Source organism: Bombyx mori, chromosome 24 (genome assembly GCF_030269925.1).
Source record: "Bombyx mori chromosome 24, ASM3026992v2".
NCBI classification, from domain to species: Eukaryota; Metazoa; Arthropoda; class Insecta; order Lepidoptera; family Bombycidae; genus Bombyx; species Bombyx mori.
The window spans coordinates 16,818,565-16,839,926 of NC_085130.1; the positions used below are offsets into that span (position 1 = coordinate 16,818,565).

General features: G+C 41.6%; 3 protein-coding genes across 8 annotated transcripts; 1 reads left to right on the top strand and 2 right to left on the bottom strand.

The window, feature by feature from the left end:
- Positions 1 to 1,291: 1,291 nt before the first annotated feature.
- On the bottom strand, positions 1,292 to 21,203 carry LOC105842650 (tetraspanin-9). 2 transcript variants are annotated; one of them, XM_062675905.1, is made up of 9 exons: positions 21,036 to 21,203; positions 18,802 to 18,893; positions 16,454 to 16,552; positions 11,216 to 11,347; positions 6,406 to 6,480; positions 3,845 to 3,918; positions 3,279 to 3,369; positions 1,925 to 2,090; positions 1,292 to 1,476 (listed from the first exon to the last, which is right to left on the bottom strand). In XM_062675905.1, the coding sequence occupies exons 2-8, from the start codon at positions 18,871 to 18,873 to the stop codon at positions 1,956 to 1,958; spliced, it is 678 nt and encodes a 225-aa protein (XP_062531889.1). In that variant the 5' UTR covers positions 18,874 to 18,893; positions 21,036 to 21,203; the 3' UTR covers positions 1,292 to 1,476; positions 1,925 to 1,955. The 2 variants fall into 2 exon arrangements, with proteins under 2 accessions (XP_062531889.1, XP_062531890.1); XM_062675906.1 differs by lacking the exons at positions 1,925 to 2,090; positions 21,036 to 21,203 and having other exon boundaries at positions 18,802 to 19,010.
- On the bottom strand, positions 6,910 to 11,203 carry LOC110386542 (uncharacterized). The gene is made up of 2 exons (XM_021352965.3): positions 9,853 to 11,203; positions 6,910 to 8,909 (listed from the first exon to the last, which is right to left on the bottom strand). Exons 1-2 carry the CDS (start codon positions 10,267 to 10,269, stop codon positions 8,619 to 8,621), a joined length of 708 nt encoding a protein of 235 aa, XP_021208640.2. The 5' UTR covers positions 10,270 to 11,203; the 3' UTR covers positions 6,910 to 8,618.
- On the top strand, positions 12,292 to 15,464 carry LOC119630469 (uncharacterized). Of its 5 annotated transcripts, none has more exons than XM_038019984.2 (3): positions 12,299 to 13,220; positions 14,199 to 14,261; positions 14,946 to 15,464. In XM_038019984.2, exons 1-3 carry the CDS (start codon positions 12,896 to 12,898, stop codon positions 15,026 to 15,028), a joined length of 471 nt encoding a protein of 156 aa, XP_037875912.1. In that variant the 5' UTR covers positions 12,299 to 12,895; the 3' UTR covers positions 15,029 to 15,464. The 5 variants fall into 5 exon arrangements, with proteins under 5 accessions (XP_062531872.1, XP_062531871.1, XP_062531873.1 ...); XM_038019983.2 differs by having other exon boundaries at positions 12,301 to 13,220; positions 14,199 to 14,345; XM_062675888.1 differs by having other exon boundaries at positions 12,292 to 14,261.
- Positions 21,204 to 21,362: the final 159 nt, after the last annotated feature.

Consider the following 21,362-nt stretch of genomic DNA (forward strand, 5'->3'; position numbering starts at 1 on the left):
GAACGATACTTCGATAAGGCGATGCGTCGCGTCGTGATAATCGCCTGGTCACGAAATTGCGAAGTCGCGAAATCTCAGCTTTTTGACCCCTCAGCTACGGCTCATCCGCTAAATGTTTAGTTCAGAGAGGCTATATTAATTAATTATCTTGCCTTATAAGAGACTAGTCAACATTTTTGAGAAATAAGGCAGTAAGAATATATAAAAAAGGCTCTTTGAATAAATTTCAATTTAATGTTATCAATATTTGGCTTCTTTTGTTGACAACGAAGTGACAAGTTATAAAGTCGTCGTGGCCTAAAAGATAAGACGTCCGGTGCATTCGTGTTGAAGCGATGCACCGGTGTTCGAATCCCGCAGGCGGGTACCAATTTTTGTAATGAAATACGTACTCAACAAATGTTCACGATTGACTTCCACGGTGAAGGAATAACATCGTGTAATAAAAGTGAAACCTGCAAAATTATAATTTGCGTAATTACTGGTGGTAGGACCTGTTGTGAGTCCGCGCGAGTAGGTACCACTGCCCTGCCTATTTCTGCCGTGAAGCAGTAATGCGTTTCGGTTTGAAGGGTGGGGCAGCCGTTGTAACTATACTGAGACCTTACAAGTTATATCTCAAGGTGGATGGCGCATTTACGTTGTAGATGTCTATGGGCTCCAGTAACCACTTAACACCAGGTGGGCTGTGAGCTCGTCCAGCAATTTAAGCAATAAAAAAAATAAAACCTTGGCGACCAGTGGTCTAGTAGATTGCAGTTCATTTTATATAACCTACTTTTTGTAAAGCACTTAAATAGCGTGTCCGTTGTAGTCATTAGGGCAGGAAATGCAATGCAGTACTATTGACCCAAATATTAGTGCTTTTAAATCGTTTTGTCACGAGAACGCGCGTAATTAAGACCGTTGTCTGTTCATTTTGTATTTACGAATACAATATTTTTGTTTATATTTTATGTAGTTATACAGGTCGTGCGTGCGTGCGTCTATGTGGATGTGTGTGTGTGCGTGTGTACGCGCGTGTGTGTATGTGTGTGTGTAATGTAGTGTAGCAGTGTAGCCGATGTTATACCTTCATCGTGGAGATCATTACGTGAATATGTATTAAGTATGTATTTGATTCAAGCAATCTGTGATTTTAGGATCTTTAAGTACAGAGTGAACTAACCCACTAACACAGCCCACTGAGTTTCTCGCCGGATCTTCTCAGTAGGTCGCGACATGCAACACACAGACGAAAAAGTTTGAGACGGTGTAATAAAAGTCTCACTTTAAAAATAAAAAGTCTCAATTCAGTGAATATTGAAAGCATTTTATTGACGAGATTCAACGAAATTAATTTTTGGCTTCAGGACTGTTTCGTTTCCATCCATCCAAGTCGCGTTCGCCCCATCACTAGTACCACCACACCGTCGGCCGCTTCAACCGCCGGAGACACGCGGGATTTGTGGAAAGCATTCCTTGCACTAGAAGGTTCTGGAGTGATAAATAAATATTTTTTTTTTTAATTTTTTTTGTCATGTCAAGGGCGAAAGGCAATATGGCTTAAGCGATATTTTTGCAAATTTACATGAGAGTAAAGTTTAAAATTATTGGAAAAAAAACTTTTAACAAAAGAACTTCTTCAGCTATTCCAATTGAGTAAACTTTATCACAAATATGGAGCTGCTTCATACTGGAACGCATTACTGCTTCACGGCAGAAATAGGCAGAGTGATGGTACCTACCCGTACGGACTCACAAGACTTCTTATCACCACTACGCTTATAACGATCGCTAATGTTAAGCGGTTATTAAGCCACCATAACTCGTTTAAGCTTATAAAGAAGTACTAAAAGAATTAAATAAAAACAATTCGCATAACTTGACAGCTCGCGTTCCCGCCAAAAATGAAAATCATAGATAAAAAATTTAGTTAGTTTACCTTTATCGCCGGCGTCGCGGCGCTGTGATCGCTAGCTGCCCACTTTAGCAGTACCACATCGTCGCATTAGAGAACAGCAGGACAATACAAGGTGCCCGACAACCAGCCCAGAGTATATGGCGATTTGATAAGCATCCCACCACGAGGAAATTGTTATGTTACAATCCTGAAATTGTTAAAAAAAGCGTTGCGCGTTCAAAGTAAAGTAATCACTGGTGATAGGACCTCTTGTGAGTCCGCACGGGTAGGTACCACCACCCCGCCTATTTCGGCCGTGAAGCAGTAATGCGTTTCCGTTTGAAGGGTGGGGCAGTCCTTAGACCTTATACTGAGACCTTAGAACTTATATCACAAGGTGGGTGGCGCATTTACGTTGTAGATGTCTATGGGCTCCAGTAACCACTTAACACCAGGTGGGCTGTGAGCTCGTCCACCCGTTTAAGCAATAAAAAAAGGCCAAGTTTTTTTTATTTTTTGGATGTTTCCCTACCTATTTGCTGGTAGCCTAAGAGGCTATACCAGTTACGCCCGGATAGTAAGGCGAGCTTCGGGCTCAATCTGAGAGCTTGCTAACACTGACCCTTACAAGAGCAGCGCTACGCAGAATCTACGAGCGGATCGGAATCGCGCTATTCAATAAATGTAGCTAGTTATATAGTCGCTTCAACTATCAAATTTATTTTTAGTCAAGTTGTCGAGTAGTAAAGTTTGAGAGTCGCTGGACTAGTCTTCATCAGGGATATCAAAGTGATAATGAGGCTAAACAAAAAACAGTACCCCCCTCTCCAAACGTTAACGGTGAGCTGTGACGTTGTTGATGTCCAGGGGCGACGGTAACCACTCACCATCAGATGGGCTCTATTCTCGTCTTCATACAAGGACAAATAAAAAAAAACTAGGGTATCGGAAAATACTAATGAGGAATTCTCCAGTGAAATAGGGTGGATTACCCAATGTAACCTCACAAGGGGGCTCTGTTGAGGTCGCCTGTGGACTGATGATGATGACTTCAGACACCATAGGCGCTGCAAGGTATTGTCCTTAAATATTCCATACTTAAAGTAGGACAATGGTGGGCAGAGGCTTAGCTCTGCCTCTGGCATTGCGTCCATGAACAACGGTAACCACTTACCATCAGGTGGGCCGTACGCTCGTCTACCTGCAAAGGCAAAAGAAACCTCTAAAAAGAATGGATGGACAATTATCGCAAAACCAAAGATCATAACAGTGGTCACCTGACATCATCGTGGTATTAAGATTATTGCTAAAAGCGTAGAGAAAGAGAGAGAGGGAAAGGGAGAGAGGGAGAGGGAGAGAAGGAAAGTGAGAGAGAGAAAGAGAGAGATATAGTTACCTCTTTGTAAATGTCCAAGGCGGTACAGTTGTGTGGATACCCGTTGACTCCACAGCAGGACCAAGGTGGAGCCAAGCTCGCGTTCATAGTTCTACAAAGTTGTATAGAATTTTGGTAACGATCATAAATTTCTTTCGGTCTCTCTCCATTAGTAGCCGTTACATCCTTTTGATTATCTTGCCACTTCTTATGCGGATTTTCGACCTCCAAGCCCCTGTTTACTTCAGAGGACTGTTTTCATTACGTTCAATAGTTCATTAAAAAGTTGGATGGTGGAAATAATGTATGGTATGTGCGACGCGCGGGGGGCAGCTCGTCCCGCCTTCACCCACCTCCCCGCGTTTGTCTGACGTCGAGTGTTGTCCTTGACAAGGTGGTGGTAAATGTTTATGGGCCCCAGTAACCACTTAACAACAGGCGGGCTGTGAGCACGTCCACCCATCTAAGCAGTAAAAAAGAGGAAATAGCAAGAGCAGTACTTTGGTAATTCTACCACCGGATCGGAATCGTGACTCTGTGACGAGTGGGATGTAATTCTACCTCAAATAATTCCTCAAATCACTCACTCATTGAATTCGCAGCATTGGAAGCCGAGACGCAGCATGTGTGACCATTGTCCGTCCTGCTCTCTCATTCCTTTCTGTGAAAAAACAAGCGACCCTTAATCGAAGTAGCCATCAGCAGAATTACCATATTTTTTTTCCAACCTAAGCTGATAGCCTTGAGAGGCTATTTCAGCGTAACTTTAACTAGTAGGTGAGCTCACGGGGCTCAAGCCGGAGTGATGCTAAGACTGACCCTAGCAAGAGCAGTGCTTCGCAGAATCTACCACCGGACCGGAAACGCGACCCACTGAGAAGATCCGACTAGAAACTCAGTGGGCTGTGTCTGTGGGTTAATTTACTCGTCGAGCCTTTCGTCGTAAGCGACGGGTTCGACGAGGACGGTGACCGGTGCTTGAGGTACCTAAAAGCACCGTTAATGGATCAAGAGGATCCGTAATGACGTGTTTTGGGCGACGTCGACAAATTACCATAATCCTTCGACCACTAATTAATTTTAAGTTAACATGAATCTACAGACATTGGTGTATAAGTAATATCTCGGTAAAGTTAAACCTCCTTTATCACTGCAGACGTGTTCCTGCAAAGTCCTGTGTTGTGTGAAATCGTGTTATGTGAGATCAGAAGCCAGTACAAAAAGGCCGAGTAATTTTTATGATTGAAACATCTCAACTATGCCTATACGTAAATCAAATCAAATCAAATCAAAAAAAATTTATTCAACATAAATGAAAGTACATACTTGTTGAACGTCAAAAAGAACTACCGCCAATTCACAAAACCTAGCCTCCGTCCTGAGAAGAAGAACTGGCAAGAAACTCAGCGGGCATGGCTTTGTTTTTTTAAATATTAGATTTTTTTAAATATTAATTTTTACAATGAGTATTATAACGTAACAATTATTGCAATATTGAAATGCCCGGAGCGAGCAACTCATTCCCACTTTGTGCAATCTTCTAGTATCTGCATATGTAATCTTCTGTATATTGTTTACCTATTATACACAGAACATAAGCAGTAAAATTTAGATTATTCCCATATATTCTGTGTTTTTGTGTGTGTAAATTTCTAAATAATATTAAACAAAAATATCGTTTTCGTGTTGTAGAACTACCGTGTTATATAAAAGGGTTTTGCGGAATTTTTCTTATCGTGTTAGAGTGGAAGCGCGTTGTAAGATACCGTGTTATAGAGTTGTTAGCTGTAATAACAATGAACAATATTGAAACCAGTAAATAAGGGGTCACGAAATCAAATATCGGAGACTTTTTTATTTTATTGCTTCGATGGATGGACGAGCTCACAGGCCACCTGCTGTTAAGTGGTTACTCCAGTAACGTATGCGCCACCCACCTTGAGATATAAGTTCTAAGGTCTCAAGTATACTTACCACGGCTGCTCCACCCTTCAAACCGAAACGCATTACTGCTTCAGGGCAGAAATAGGCAGGGGCGGTGGTACCTAGCCGCACGGACTCACAAGGCCACGACGACTTTAAGTCGTCGTGGCCTAAAGGATAAGACGTCCGGTGCATTCGTTGTTGCGATGCACCGGTGTTCGAATCCCGCAGGCGGGTACCAATTTTTCGAATGAAATACGTACTTAACAAATGTTCACGATTGACTTCCACGGTGAAGGAATAACATCGTGTAATAAAAATCAAACCCGCAAAATTATAATTTGCGTAATCACTGGTGGTAGGACCTATTGTGAGTCCGCACGGGTAGGTACCACCGCCCTGCCTATTTCTGCCGTGAAGCAGTAATGCGTTTCGGTTTGAAGGGTGGGGTAGCCGTTGTAACTATACTGAGACCTTAGAACTTATATCTCAAGGTGGGTGGCGCATTTACGTTGTAGATGTCTATGGGCTCCAGTAACCACTTAACACCAGGTGGGCTGTGAGCTCGTCCACCCATCTAAGCAATAAAAAAAAAAAAAAAAAAAAAAAACAAGAGGTCCTACCACCAGTAATGTATTTGGGAAAGTGAAGCTTAATGCCCCCTTTACGATTTAATCCCGATTTTCTTTTTTAATGTCATCATATTGTTTCTTATACTCGTACTTCGATTAGATTACAATTTGTGAGTGCGGACTACCATAAACTAAAGTATTTTTTATAAAACTATCGTTTCATTTAGCTGTACTAACATGATGGAGAGTAAATCATATTAATACAAAAGATTTTAAAAATTTGTTTTTTTTTAAATCGATCCCGATCTTAATCCGCTGGATTATTATTTATGGTCAGTTTTAGAGAGTACGGCTTGCTCTAAACGCCATGATAATTTGGAGTCCCTAAAACAATCCGTACGATTGGCAGTGAAAAATTTTCCCATGGAAAGAGTGCGTGCTTCTATTGATAACTGGCCTCAACGTTTAAAGGACTGTATTGCAGCCAATGGAGACCACTTCGAATAAGCTTTTTATACTTTAAATTATTTTATATTTATGTATTAAACTAACACACTGCAAAAGTAATAAATGTTATTTGCAATAGATTTATTTTTATTTTTAATTGTAACAGTATTTATGGCCAGACTAAGTATAATGTTTACATTTAATACCTGTACGAAGTCTGTCATGAAGTAAAATAGCAAGGCACATTCCAGCATCAGCAGTAAGATAATCAATACGGAGTACTGAAAAAAAAAAAACGTCAACATTAATTTTAAAATAATTTAGGCGACTTAATTGTCCAAAAATTTTATTATGCTAATTCGATTTACTATAAAAGAAAACGGCATCCATATTCCTTATCGAAATAAGTAAATACAGTTTATAAGTAACATTTGTGGTTTGTTAGTATACGCGGGATATTTGTTTATAGGACTGGCAACAAAAATAAAAATGTAACGTAAAAGATGAACGCTGAAGAAAATTAAAATGAGTGATTTAAGTATTCAATTATAATAGTTTTATTATAATCAAAACAATGACTGAAACATCCAACACAAACAATATTATACTCCGAACATATTATTATAAAAGTCAAACACACACCAATTCCACAATATCTATAATGTGTACAATGTTATAATATAAATTAAAAAAGAGTAAACAACGCTAGGCACTACAAGATACGAATTGAAACATAAAATTATGTTTTTTTTTTTTTACAATCTACTTATAAAAATCGACGCGCGCGAATCTCGTCGCGTGACGTCACGGGACACCTGCGCGTTCGGGAACTCCGATCGCATCCGATGACGCCCGAGTGCAACCGAATGTTACGCGCTACACATTCTTAAATAGCAAGGCAATTTTATTAATGTGATTCGTCTCTATATTTCAAACTAAAGCTACAAAAATTATTGTGTTCTCATCGCTTCTTGATGAGTCTGTAAAATTTCAAGATAATCGAACTTCTTCAAAGTCGGTTGAAAATTACGATGAATTACTTTTTGCCTAGACAATCAATAGTTAAAAACAATTTGAAATAAAAACCTCTTCTTTTTTTAAAAGTGAAGTTACTAGAAATGATGATTTTTTGAAATATGAAAAAAGAAATTATCTTGTACGTAAAGAAATACGTCTGAGGCGTGGGGTCAACGCTCTGACGAGGCGCGGAGATGCCTCTGTCGGCAATTTTCATTTCCACATGCGGCGGGTATTTGAAAAAAAATTAAACTCCATTTCGAATCTATTCTATTTTTACTGGTGGTAGGACCTCTTGTGCGTCCGCACGGGTAGGTACTACTACTACTATCTAGCCTATTTCTGCCATGAAGCAGTAATGCGTTTCGGTTTGATGGGGCAGCCGTTGTAATTATACTGAGAACTTAGAACTTATATCTCAAGGTGGGTGGCGCATTTACGTTGTACATGTCTATGGGCTCGAGTAACCACTTAACACCAGGTGGGCTGTGAGCTCGTCCACCCAAATAAGCAATAAAAGAAATAATATGGTGTAGTCTTGAGGATCTTAATAATTCACACATGGTCATCATCTCTATCTGACCATCTGACCATCATGTGACCCTAAACTAGAATTCCCTTTATTACAAGAACCATAAATTGAGAAAACATTCACTTTATAGCTTGAAATATCACTACATAGTATAAAACAAAGTCGCTTTCTCTGTCCCTATTGCGGAGTTTACATTACGAAATTAGTGTCATGCATGTTGAACTCAGTTTCACGAAAGTAGTTTCGATATATGCGAAAGTAATTTCGTAAAAAAATTAATGTCGCGAAATCCACAGTATCGCAGTAACCATGACGCCGTCAGCACCAAAGCTATATTTTGCTATATTCAATGTAGCTAAAGAAATGCTTTTAGATAAACTTAAAAAAAGACAATCAAGAAAAAAAATACGGTGGATTCGAGGATGGTTAACAAGAAATTTAGGTGCAATGAAGTTAGTCTCTGAATTAGCACATGAAAATCCTGAGAGCTATAAAAACTATTATAGAATGAGTCAAGATAATTTTAATTTTTTACTGACAAGAGTGTCCAACATAATATCTAAACAAGATACGATATGTCGAGAAGCGTTACTGGCAAAACTTAAACTTCAAATTACGCTGCGCTTGTTAGCATCTGGAAATAGTTTTAAGTCTTTATCATACGAATTCAGGGTGTCATCTTAGGATATTTAAAAATTAATATTGATCATAACTCTATTCGGACTTCGGCATAGATGTATCATGAAAGCTTGCCACAGCCCGTGCGAGTACATCGTAGTCCTCATCATAAGGATACTCGTTGTCACTGGTAGAAGCAAAAGTATTGGGTTCCGAGGATAAAGTTGGAAGGCGAACTTGTTGAGCTGATGTCTATTGTTTTGCTAATTTGATTCGTTGCTTTCGGACTGTTGACAAAATTATTTCCTCTGTTTTCAAAGCAATTTCTAAAGGAAGTTGCCGTAGCTGTTGAGCTATAATAGTTTGTCCAAAAAGATCAAATTCATCATTTGAAAAGTGCTGCGTTGAAACTTTTTCTAATGCATCTACTGCCTGCAATAGAGGAGGATCTTTTATTTTTCTTTTCTTTTTTGTAGGTATGGATGGTACGGTAAAATCTTGGCTCTCAGATTCTGAAGTAGAAGCTGCCTGGGTATTTGGTGCCTGAAACAATTAATTTTTAATGAACTTTTTTTCTTTACAGATGGCAAACACAGAAGAAACTTGGAGCGAGATAGTTTATGGTTTTAGTGACAAATGTAATTTTCCGTTCTGTGGTGGTGCTATAGATGGCAAATACGTTCAGGAACTGATTACTATAATTACAAGGGAACTTTCAGTATAGTTCTTCTAGCAGTCTGTGACAGTAATTTAAAATTTAGATACATTAACGTGGGTGAACGCGAACTGATTACTATAATTACAAGGGAACTTTCAGTATAGTCCTTCTAGCAGTCTGTGACAGTAATTTAAAATTTAGATACATTAACGTGGGTCATTATGGTCGTGCTTCTGATGGGGGAATTTTTGCTAGATCAAATTTAAAAACAATGTTGGAGGAACGCTCCTTGAATGCTCCTGAAGGAATGGTTTTGTTGGGAGATAATGCTTTCCCCCTAACCGAATATCTTTTGACACCATATAGTCGTCGATTAGACTTATCAAACAAGCAAACATTTTTCAACTACAGATTAAGCAGAGCTCGAAGGACTATAAAAAACCCTTTTGGTGTCTTAGTTAGTAAGTTTCGGATATTCGTGAAGCCTATCCCGGTATTGCCAGAAACTGTGGACAAAATAATAAAGACATGTTGTGTCTTGCATAATTTGCTGTAAACTATTTCATCGACTTACATAGAAACGGGTTTGATTGATGAAGAAAATCCAGAAACGGGAGAATTAGTGGAAGGTTCATGGTGGACGGTAACCCAAGGAGCTTTTTCCACACTCCGTAATCTGGGTAGAAATCATTCTAGAAATGTAACCCTCATAAGACAAGGTTATACTACTTTGTTGGACATGGCCGTGTAGAATGGCAAGAGAGAATGATTTTTTTAAAGGCAAAAGCGAAACATCCATTGTCATATTGTAGAATAAAGTATACTTACCACATTTTCTGTATTTTCTCTCGTGTAACTGTCAATATTTTTCAAGAAATCCAAACGACACAGCCAAGGAATTTTAGAAATATACAGATCATTGGTTGCCATACCCGTAGTATTAGATTTTTTTGCCTTTAACAACTCATTGTTGTAAGTATTTCGAAGTGATCGTATTTTACTAACAACTTCTTTGACATATTGCATCTCCATTGCTTCCATAATTATTTTGTAGGCCGCATCTCGGGCATGCCTATTTTTATATTGTAGGTGTTTCGGGTCCCAGAGACACTCTTGTCGCTGATATTCATTAATGAATTGTATATTTTTTTCTGTACTCCATCGTTGGTTTGCCATTTTCAACACTTGAAGCGCGTCCGAACTAACAATACACACGTCCGCACAGCGCAGGCGCTTTCGCGACATTAGTTTCACGTCGCGTCTACAGTCTACACTATGAAATTAGTTCATGACATTAATTTCACCAAAAAATCGCACAGGGCACGAAACTAATTTGCATGCATGAAATTAATGCATGCATTACGAAAGTATTAAATTACACGTGAAACTGTTGGTAAAACTAATGTCACGAAATTAATTTCACGCTACTAATTTCGTAATGTAAATTCGCCTTATATCCCTATGTGTGCTTAAATCTTTAAAACTACGCAACGGATTTTGATACGGTTTTTTTTAATAGATAGAATGATTGAAGAGGAAGGTTTATATGTATAATAACATCCATTAAATAGTGGAGAAATACTGTTATTTTTGAGGTTTCTAATGTGCTTCGCCCCGCGGTGTCACCCGCGGTGTCACCCGCGATAGACAATAACCGCGGGTAACATCTCGGGACTCGGCTATCAATTATAAAATTTAATGTTTCCGAAGCGAAGCGAGGGCGGGTCGCTAGTACGGTATATTTTGATTTTGAGCACTCACCGCCCGCCACCGGAGTAGAGTTCATCCATACTACCTGGAGCCACTGCGGTCATCCGTAGTGGGTTTCCAGAGGTCTTTTTTGCCACGTACCATCCGGCTATGGAATGAGCTCCCCTCCACGGTGTTTCCCGAGCGCTATGACATGTCCTTCTTCAAACGAGGCTTGTGGAGAGTATTAAGCGGTAGGCAGCGGCTTGGCTCTGCCCCTGGCATTGCTGAAGACCATGGGCGACGGTAACAACTCACCATCAGGTGGGCCGTCTGCCTGCAAGGGCAATAAAAAAAAAAGAACGCGTTAAGAGCAAGCAAAACTGTACGTCGCACAAAGGTCTCCTTGATGCGGTGGTGGTAGCCAGCAACCCTGGGCCCAGCAGTCAGCGGCACCATCAGCCCGACAATAACCACCATAAATACTAACACTAGCACTCACCATGAATAGTGAGAATTGAGATCTCGTCGAAGCCCCATGGAACCCCATGAAGGATATGAAGAATAGGAGCATCGACAGGAACGCTGCGCCAAGACCCAAAGACAGGTTTAATTCTTCTTTGGGGAATAATACCTGAACAATTACCAGAAGGGTTCGTTGATTTCTCAAGGTCTAGAGTTCCTATTAGAAGCCACATTATTATTAACACCATCGTCAGACATCGTAGGGGCGAATAGGGTGATCGAGCTAAGAGAAATATTGAGTACACCCCAATCACGTTTCTTGTCTTAGAACTATTTAGAAATCTTCTCTTGACGTCAGCAAACGAAAACGAATGACAGTTCTTAGGGCGGAGACACCGCTCTTCAAGAAGGCTGGTTGGCAAGTGTGATGGCGTCTACGTGCCTCCATCGGCTAGGCTCTGTCGTAGCACGAAGTTAGCGAGTTCCGACGATACCGCGATCGTGCTGCCATCTCTCGGGAACCGTGCTGCGTTTCGTTTAGCTACCAAGCTAATGACCGTCTCCGACACATAAGTCCCTTGGTGACTACGCATCAGTTGCGACAGTAACGGGCCACGGTAATCACTCAACACCACATGACCCGCAAAGCCCAAAGACTCTTCGGAATTAAAAATAACTTTACACAGAAAAAAGGCGAGATTAAAAATAGTGAAGATTGTTTTAAAATTGGGTGTGTAATATGACATGTGGAGACGAAATGCTCCCATAGAAACAGCCAATTGAGTTCCTGGTCTGACCTCTTCAGTGGGTCGCGATTCAAATCGAAGCACTGCTCTTGCTAAGGCTTGCTAGTGTTAGCAAATTCGCTCAGGTTGAGTCCGTGAGCTCACTTACCCGTTCGCTTGAAGCTAAGGAAGGCTACTAGCGTATAGGTATGCACAATACGTCTCAATCCGTACCATCTAGTGACGACTACGTCCTAAGATCGATATTCTGTCGGCACGCGAAAGGAAACAACGAAATTAAACACTAAATTCAGAGTCTTTAGACGTTGACCGTCATGTGACATGAGACTTCGACTTTATATGGCAGAACCGTGGCCCCTACGACCTCAAAAGCTTTTGGGGTATGTCGATGCACGGACATCGACGATCGCGCGGCGCGGGCGCCGGGAGGAGGACAGCGGCGCGGGGTAGCGGATGGACACCGGCTTCGTCACTTCGTGCAGCAACGCCGCCCGCTACACTTACTTGTTTATCTTGTTTTACCTTTTTTATAAACTTACCAAATACTACAGTCCACTCTTTTATTTTATACATCACCGGTCTACCCCAGAGCAGTTCGAAACATGGTCCTTTAGTTTTGTCAGCTTAAAACTCACCGGAATAAAACCTGTACAACAAACTGTCGGCGTTGGTTGGCCATTTAAAAACGAACGGACGTTTTACTGTTCACTACGTTGAAGCTGCAAGGAGTCGTGAATATTGGACTTCGGAATATTGGACGGATTGCATACCTGAGTGAGTTCGTTCCAATCAGACAACCTTTATTCCCTCATATTTTTGCCGTTTAGCGCATTCAATTTTTTACCTAATTTTCGCCTCAATTTGCCAAAATAAAAACTACCCTCATCTTACAATCAAAATTCATTCTTATTCTTTAATTCTTATTTCATTATTCTTATTATTTCTGTTTATTTTGCTTATTATAATACATTATGAGCCAACATTCTGAGGATTTAGATACTCTTATTAAGCGACGAGGTGCAATTAAAGCCAAACTTACTATTTTCAGAAATTATATTAAACCTCTTACTAGTTTTTCTAGCTTGACCGACTTGCAACGTTTTGAGTTGGAAGGACGTTATGAGCGTATTCAGTGTTTATACAACGACTTCGACAAGTTACAGACGGAGATCGAGACGTTGTTGGACGCACCCGATGACGACTTTAAATCCCGGTGTGAGTTCGAGGACCAATACCATCCTACGGTGGCACTGGCGCGAAGCCTGCTTTCAGCAACTACCAACTCAGAAGGTTCAGGTAGGGTACACACAAATGTTCGATTGCCCAAAATTGATTTGCCACATTTTGATGGTAGCGTTCAGGGTTGGCTCGAATTCAAAGATACCTACATTTCCCTCATCCATAATAATAAATGTAATGATGATATTATGAGATTTCATTACCTTCGGTCCTGTTTACGCGGCAGCGCGGCTTTAGTTATTAAAAATATAGATTTTACCAGTGAAAATTACAATAACGCTTGGGACTTGCTATGTCAGCGGTACGACAAGGACCAGCTGTTAATACACAACCACGTTCAAGCGTTGTTTAGTGTTGCACCGTGCTCCAAAGAGTCCAGTAAAAGCTTGCGCTACCTTATTGATGTCACAAATAAAAATATTAGGGCATTAAAAACTTTAAAGCAGCCAACTGAACATTGGGACACATTAATCATCTTTATGATCTCACAGAAACTAGACAGCAGCACAAGCCGATACTGGGAGGAGCATCGTAACAAACTTTCAGAGCCCCCTACTTTAAATCAATATATTTTTTTTATTGAAAATCAAATTAACCTGCTTGAAAAAATAGAAGAAAATAGTAAAATCAACCTTAAATCTAAAGAAACAAATAACAATAATTACAATAAAAAATCTACAAATTACATCATACAATCTAATAGCAATCAAATTCAATCAAATCATTCGAAATGTCCATTATGTAATGAAAATCACTTGCTTTACACCTGTGAAACATTCAGGAGCTTACCTACTGAGGTGCGCATTGAAAAGGCAAAGAATTTTAAAGTTTGTATGAATTGCTTACGCTTAGGTCATACTGATAGAACGTGCAAGCTATCCCATTGCAAGTACTGCAAAGCACGACACAATACCCTTTTACATTCAGAGCCTGAGCGTAGCGCAGCGTCAAACCCCATGCCAGGCGCTGATAATGTTGCTTTTTCAGCCAATTTTGAACACAGTAATACAGCTTCTTTTATATTGCTTTCCACAGCTATGGTGAGAGTGCGTGGTGCCGATGGCACTAAGCACCCCGCCCGAGTTTTGCTGGACAACGGTAGTACCGCCAACTTTGTCACAGACGCCTTTTCATCCAAGCTTGGGCTGTCACGACACGGTACTAGCTCCACTACAATCACAGGTATAAACAATCAGACCTCTTATAGTACACAGTCTTGTAATCTCACGCTCGAGTCCTATTACGGTAATTATACAGTCGACTTAGGTTGTCTAATATTGCCTGAGGTAACAAAAGTATTGCCTTCGCGTTTCATACCTAGAACTCATGTCCCTCTGCCTTCGGGTCTACATCTAGCTGACCCTACATTCAACATTCCGTCAGTCGTAGATATACTTGTAGGGGCTGAAATATTTTGGCAAGTATTATTACATAATACCATCGATTTAGGTAAGAATCAACCTACACTTCACGAAACGAAATTAGGTTGGATTGTTTCAGGTCTTGTGGCTTATTCTCCACGCCTTCAATCTCAATCTCACTTCTGTAGTCTTGTCAAAAACGACGTCAATTTTAATATAGAACGTTTTTGGGAACTCGATTCAGTTCCATCAAAACACTCACCTCACGTATGAAGAAATGTCTTCGTGCTTATGTCAAATTGAGGCCATTCTAAATTCCCGTCCACTTACTCCTATTTCCTCTGATCCGTTAGATTTAACTGCCCTTACTCCTGCTCACTTTCTGATTGGACGACCGCTCACGTCAGTTCCGCACCCGCAGATTACCGACGGCAACATCACGCGCTTGGAGCGCTACCAACGAGTGGAACTCATCAGGCAGCATTTTTGGAAGCGCTTTATTAATGAATACATTTCTCTGCTGCAGCAGAAATCTAAATGGTCCACCTCTACAGGGAGCTTGATACCAGGGACGCTAGTCCTTGTGAAGGACAGGACGCTACCGGCTCTGTTGTGGCCTTTGGGCCGCATTACCAAGACGTATCCGGGCAGCGACGGCATCACACGGGTCGCAGAGGTCAAGACGAGGACGGGGACCGTGGTGCGAGGCTTCAACTCCATCTGCCCCCTCCCTCTTCATTGAAGTACCCATATATACTTCAACCCGGGCAGTCTGTCGATGCACGGACATCGACGATCGCGCGGCGCGGGCGCCGGGAGGAGGACAGCGGCGCGGGGTAGCGGATGGACACCGGCTTCGTCACTTCGTGCAGCAACGCCGCCCGCTACACTTACTTGTTTATCTTGTTTTACCTTTTTTATAAACTTACCAAATACTACAGTCCACTCTTTTATTTTATACATCACCGGTCTACCCCAGAGCAGTTCGAAACAGGGTACTAAGTACTATATAAAGATCCACAAGATACACAGACACTTCGTTAAATTATACTAGATGTGTCCGCTTTTAAAGTTCCATTAATTCATTATCTTGGGACTTATCTCGGTTTATCCGTATCCGTGGCTACCTTGTAAGAGGTTCAGCCTCCATCCGAAAAAAAAGGCTATTAACTATTTATATATTTGGGTGATTGACAAATTAAAGAACGGACCGTTAGCGTGGTATGGACATGTGATGCGTGTATGGAAATGGTAGTGCAAGGTAGAGGGGGAAGAGGTCGACTGAAGAAGACGTGGATGGAGTGTGTGAATGACGATATGAGAGAGAGAGGAGCTAGTGTTTAGATGACGGCTGATAGAAGAGAATGGAATAGAAAAATTCGCTGTACCGACCCCACCTAGTGGAATAAGGTGGAGACAAAGAAGAAGATACATATTTGGTGTTATTTAAACTTTTTCGGTAAATTTTGCGTGATTATGTAAAAACATACACAAGTGTCACATTAGCACATGTCTTGGATCGACGGAGGGGTTTTGGTTCTCTCTGAGTTTGACCGTATGCTCCGTGGGGAGTGCTCTGAGGAATTGTATTAGATAATGCTGTCATCTCGTTTTTACTACAACACTCCCAGCGACCGCATCAGAGTTCATCCGCCAGATAGCTTTTCTATCGCGTACCATCCGGCTTTGGAATGAGCTCCTCTCCACGGTATTTCCCGAGCACTATGACATATCCTTCTTCAAACGAAGCTCGCGGAGAATACTCAGAGATAAGTAGCAGTTTGACTCTACCCCTGGCATTGCTGATTTCCATGAGCCACCATAAACATTCACCATGATATGGGCCGTATGCTTTTGCTTATAGAAGCAATTAAAAAAACTACAATATATTAAAATTATATCAGTGTTATACAAATACGAAATACTCACAGTCAGAACAGGACTTCCAATGGTCGCTATTGAAGTGGCTAACGTAGATGGAGACGCTATGGTCCATAGGCCAAGAGCAAAGAATATCACGCAAGTTATCTGAAATGGAATCGAAGCTGGTGCGGTTGCAATCGTGTTTTTTTTATGATTGAGAGCTTACTTGTGGCCCTGAGGCCTTTCCAGTTTCACAAGGACAGGTTGGCGAGCAAGGGCTCAGCCAGAAGGGGCGGGAATTGCTAACAGTTACCCGAGCGCCTCCAAGGGAGACCTAACAACTCAAGAGCAGCTGCTTCGCGAATGAATCTACTACCGGTTCGGAATAGCGACTCGCTGCGAAGATCCGGCGAGAAATTCAACGGGCTGATGCTTTGGTTAGGTTGCACGTCGAACTCTTTGCCGAGTTCGACGAGTATGCAATCGTTTGTGGCGAGCCCGAGTGCGGCCCTGCGCTTAGTATAGCCCTGCGCTGAGTGCGGTCCTGCGCTGGAGCATCGGACTAGAATATTCGACTGTACTCGCAAGTGCTTTTGTTCGGATGAGTTCGGGTTAGACCTTTTTTTTATGATCGAAAGATTACTGTTGGCCCTGAGGCTTTTAAATTTTTTCGGGACAGGTGGGCGAGAAAAGACTCAGCCAGGAGGGGTGGGATTAGCTAACAGCCGCCCGAGCGCCTCCGAAGGAGCCCTATTAGTTCGAGAGCAGTTGCTTCGAGGATGAATCTACTATCGGAATCGGGGGTTAGACCTACGCTATTAACATGATTGAAGGATTACTGGTGGCCCGGAGGCCTTTCCAGTTTCACCAGGACAGGTGGGCGAGCAAAGGCTCAGCCAGGAGGGGTGGGATTTGCTAACAGCTACCCGAGCGCCTCCGAAGGAGACCTAACAGCTCAAGAATAGCTGCTTCGCGAATGAATCTACTACTGGATCGGAATGTATATTCTTGTGTATTATATCGCTCTTTATTTAATTTAAGATTGTAGTTGGTGATTTTATTTCACGTCGACGAAGCTACAGGCTCACAGAAATCTCAGATCTGAGCCAACCACGAAGATCGCTTAGAAAAACCGAGTCCAAAAAAGAAATGTCGCTTAAAAACAAAACAAACATGATCCTGTCGATACCGGTCAGGATATTAGAGTAAAGTTATAAAATAATTGTGACGTCATCAGTCCTTGAAGCGCCTGCGAATTGTCAAGTTGATCAGACGTCTCGAAGTCTGTTAAATAAACGCTCAAAGATTTTGTTACGTACAAACAAACTTAAATACCAAGCTAATAATAAGAGTGTGCTAAAGAGATTCACGTTCCAACTGGTGCACTACCACACATCCAACCCACTGTTGTATGCTTATATTACCGATATTTCCCTTTTCAGTGGCGGAATCTCCTATTAGATCCTGTCGCCTAGGGGGTTCGGTCGGGGGTATGTGAGACTGGTCTATATTGGGAGCGAACCGCGCGCCTAAGGAATGGAAATTAGGGAACAATATTGCCCTAACTGATTCATTAGCGCTTTTTTTTTCGTCCATGGCAGCGAAACTCATGCACGGCCTCTTGGAGGGTCTTGGCGGTCCGCCGATATTGAGAGACTGATGGGATACTTCAACAGTCCATGATACAAACTTGTAATTTCGGCAGTTGATGCCTTTTAATTCGCATGCATTCAGCGAGGAAGGCTTTTTAGAAATTTTACGGCTGAGGAAGTAAGCGTGCCGATCGCCAGCGGACCAGAGCTCATCCAGACTACCTAGAACTGCGGCTTTATATATAGATCTATTCCGCCATGTATCATCCGAAACTGGCATGAACTCCCGCCACGGTGCTCCTCGAGCACTATGACTTTTTTACTGGCGGTAGGACCTCTTGTGAGTCCGCGCGGGTAGGTGCCACCACCCTGCCTATTTCTGCCGGGAAGCAGTAATGCGTTTCGGTTTGAAGAGTAGGGCAGCCGTTGTAACTATACTTGAGACCTTACAACTTATATCTCAAGGTGGGTGGCGCATTTATGTCGTAGATGTCTTTGGGCTCCAGTAACTACTTAACACCAGTTCTGGTGGGCTATGAGCTCGTCCCACCATCTAAGCAATAAATAAAAAAATGACAGCCCGTTTACAAAGGAGGTTTGAAAATCGTCGTTATGAAGAAACAGAGGTATGGCTGTGGTCTTGGCGTTACTCTCTTCTTCATCTTGCGGATCTGCTCTTCTGTCTACATCAAGAAGTAAGACAAAACAGATATTTGCGTTCGGCATGTTCGGCAAAACAGAAATTGAACTCTTCTTCAAACGCTACCGACGCTCCAATGCACGAACTCTCAGTGATTACACGAAACGTATCCGACAAATTACCATGGCAATAACATTGGTGATGATGAGTACGTAGGCGGCAATTCGAGATACCGCACTCATGGATCCCTTCATTCTTCAGTTTCTAATAATTTCTGTAATAAAAACGGAATTTGTTTAAAAACTAGATTTTTTTTGTTATTGCCATCGGCAAACGGGCTCCGGTTGCGTGGACATTGGCAATGTCAGGGACACAGTGGTGTAGCGAGGGGGCAATGGGGGGCATCGTACTTCGAGCGCTACTCGCAAAGGGGCGCCAAATGGTCCGCAAAACAAAAAATTACTAATTTTTATTTTTATTTTAATTTAAATTTGAACTCGTCGTGGCCTAAAGGATAAGACGTCCGGTGCATTCGTATCTAGCGATGCACCGGTGTTTGAATCCCGCAGGCGGGTACCAATTTTTCTAATGAAATACGTACTCAACAAATGTTCACGATTGACTTCCACGGTGAAGGAATAACATCGTGTAATAAAAATCAAACCCGCAAAATTATAATTTGCGTAATCACTAGTGGTAGGACCTCTTGGGAGTCCGCACGGGTAGGTACCACCACCCCGCCTATTTCCGCCGTGAAGCAGTAATGCGTTTCGGTTCGAAGGGTGGGGTAGCCGTTGTAACTATACTGAGACCTAAGAACTTATATCTCAAGGTGGGTGGCGCATTTACGTTGTAGATGTCTATGGGCTCCAGTAACCACTTAACACCAGGTGGGCTGTGAGCTCGTCCACCCATCTAAGCAATAAAAAAAAATATATATTTATAATTGATTTCTGGGAAATCTATTTTAAATTTTGTAGCAGTGTAATATAATGATAGTTAAGTCGTAAATAAAAAGGAAAGGGGTTGGGTGCTAAGAAGGTTTTTTTCTATGATAGAAAGACCACTGTTAGCCCAGAGGCCTTTCCAGTTTCACCAGGACAGGTGGGCGAGCAAAGGCTCAGCCACGAGGGGCGGGATTTGCTAACCGCTGCCCGAGCGCCTCCGAAGAGGACTTAACAACTCAAGAGCAATTGCTTCGCGAATGAATCTACCACCGGATCGGAATCGCGACCCGCCGAGAAGAAACTCAGCGGGCTGATGCATGGATTAGAGCTATGAAGATATTGCGCCCTAGGCGCGTGTTTCTTCTATTCTTCTATCTTCTATATAAAATATATAAAAATGAATTGCTGTTCGTTAGTCTCGCTAAAACTCGAGAACGGCTGGACCGATTTGCCTAATTTTGGTCTTGAATTATTTGTGGAAGTCCAGACAAAGTTTAAAAGGTTGATAAATATGAAAATACTCGGAATTAAACAAAAAGAACACTTTTGTTTTCCCTTTGATGTGTCCCCTGTCGGACGGATTCGTTTTGTTTGTTTTAAGTTTATTTTATACAAAAGTTTAGGTCTTTTATTTATCGATTGAGGCACTACGAAGTCTGCCGAGTCAGCTAGTATAATAATATAAACACAATACTTAGTCCAGGTAGGCAGTAAGCCTGTTCACTCTTGTAAAATAAAAAAAGCCGCATGGTACTTGATAAACCCGTGAATGATCTCTGAATCACATAGCGGATTACTGCCGTGATTCTAGATAGCTTTTTCTTATTGCTTAAATAGACGAGCGCATGGCCCATCTGATATCAACTGGTTATCGGAACTCATAGACATCTACAATGTAAATGTCGCCACCCACCTTGAGATATGAGTTATAAGTGTCAGTTTTTACAGTACAATGGCTGCCGAACCCTTCAAGCCGAAACGCATTACTGCTTGACATCCGAAATAGGCAGAATACCTACCGTGCGGGCTCACAAGAGGTCCTACAACCAGTAATTACGCAAATTATAATTTTGCGGGTTTGATTTTTATTACACGATGTTATACCTTCACCGTGGAAGCCAATCGTGAACAATTGTTGAGTACGTATTTCATTCGAAAAATTGGTACCCACCTGTGATTCGAACACCGGTGCATCGCATGATACGAATGCACCGGACGTCTTATACTATAGGCCACGACGACTTCAATACACAGAGAGTTGAAATATAACTAGAGGAGCAAACCTCAGTATTTCATTAATATAAAAATTTCCTATAATCATTCGAAAACCAAATGATGTTTTACTGGCAATACTAAACCTTAATTTCATAGCCTTTTCTTGATGATCTTTAAAATCAGTTTTTGTTTTATTTACAACGAAAATCAATACAGAATTGATAAAATTATGTGTGAAAAGTAATCCCGCTTACCTTTTTGTGTATTTCCTACCTCGAAAGGCACTCTTTCGCCACAAATTTACCCATTTTTCAGGACTTATTACTCGGACGACGGCACGCAAGTAACTGAATGAAATAAGCCGGGCATACGCCTGTGGGCTTATATTGAGTAGTTACGCGTTGACGCGGTAACTACTCATCTAGTATATTTAAATCAAGGGTATTACAGTACAACGGCTGCCGCACCATTCAAGCCGAAACGCATTACTGCTTGACATCAGAAATAGGCAGTATGGTGGTGTACCTACTCGTATGAGCTCACAAGACGCCCTACCACTAGTTGTATGGAAGAAAATTACA

What these genes read in the sequence shown, in the direction of transcription:
- LOC110386542 (XM_021352965.3), bottom strand. Translation starts at nt 10,269, where the DNA reads ATGTCGCGAAAGCGCCTGCGCTGTGCGGACGTGTGTATTGTTAGTTCG. An exon ending in GAGAAAATACAGAAAATGTG is followed by an intron (nt 8,910 to 9,852) that starts GTAAGTATACTT and finishes TAATTGTTTCAG; the next exon opens with GCACCAAATACCCAGGCAGC.
- LOC119630469 (XM_062675887.1), top strand. Translation starts at nt 12,896, where the DNA reads ATGAGCCAACATTCTGAGGATTTAGATACTCTTATTAAGCGACGAGGT. An exon ending in TAGCTCCACTACAATCACAG is followed by an intron (nt 14,346 to 14,945) that starts GTATAAACAATC and finishes CCGCACCCGCAG; the next exon opens with ATTACCGACGGCAACATCAC.
- LOC105842650 (XM_062675905.1), bottom strand. Translation starts at nt 18,873, where the DNA reads ATGAAGGGATCCATGAGTGCGGTATCTCGAATTGCCGCCTACGTACTC. An exon ending in TCACCAATGTTATTGCCATG is followed by an intron (nt 16,553 to 18,801) that starts GTAATTTGTCGG and finishes ATTCCATTTCAG; the next exon opens with ATAACTTGCGTGATATTCTT. An exon ending in CAATGCTGCGAATTCAATGA is followed by an intron (nt 3,370 to 3,844) that starts GTGAGTGATTTG and finishes ACAACTTTGTAG; the next exon opens with AACTATGAACGCGAGCTTGG.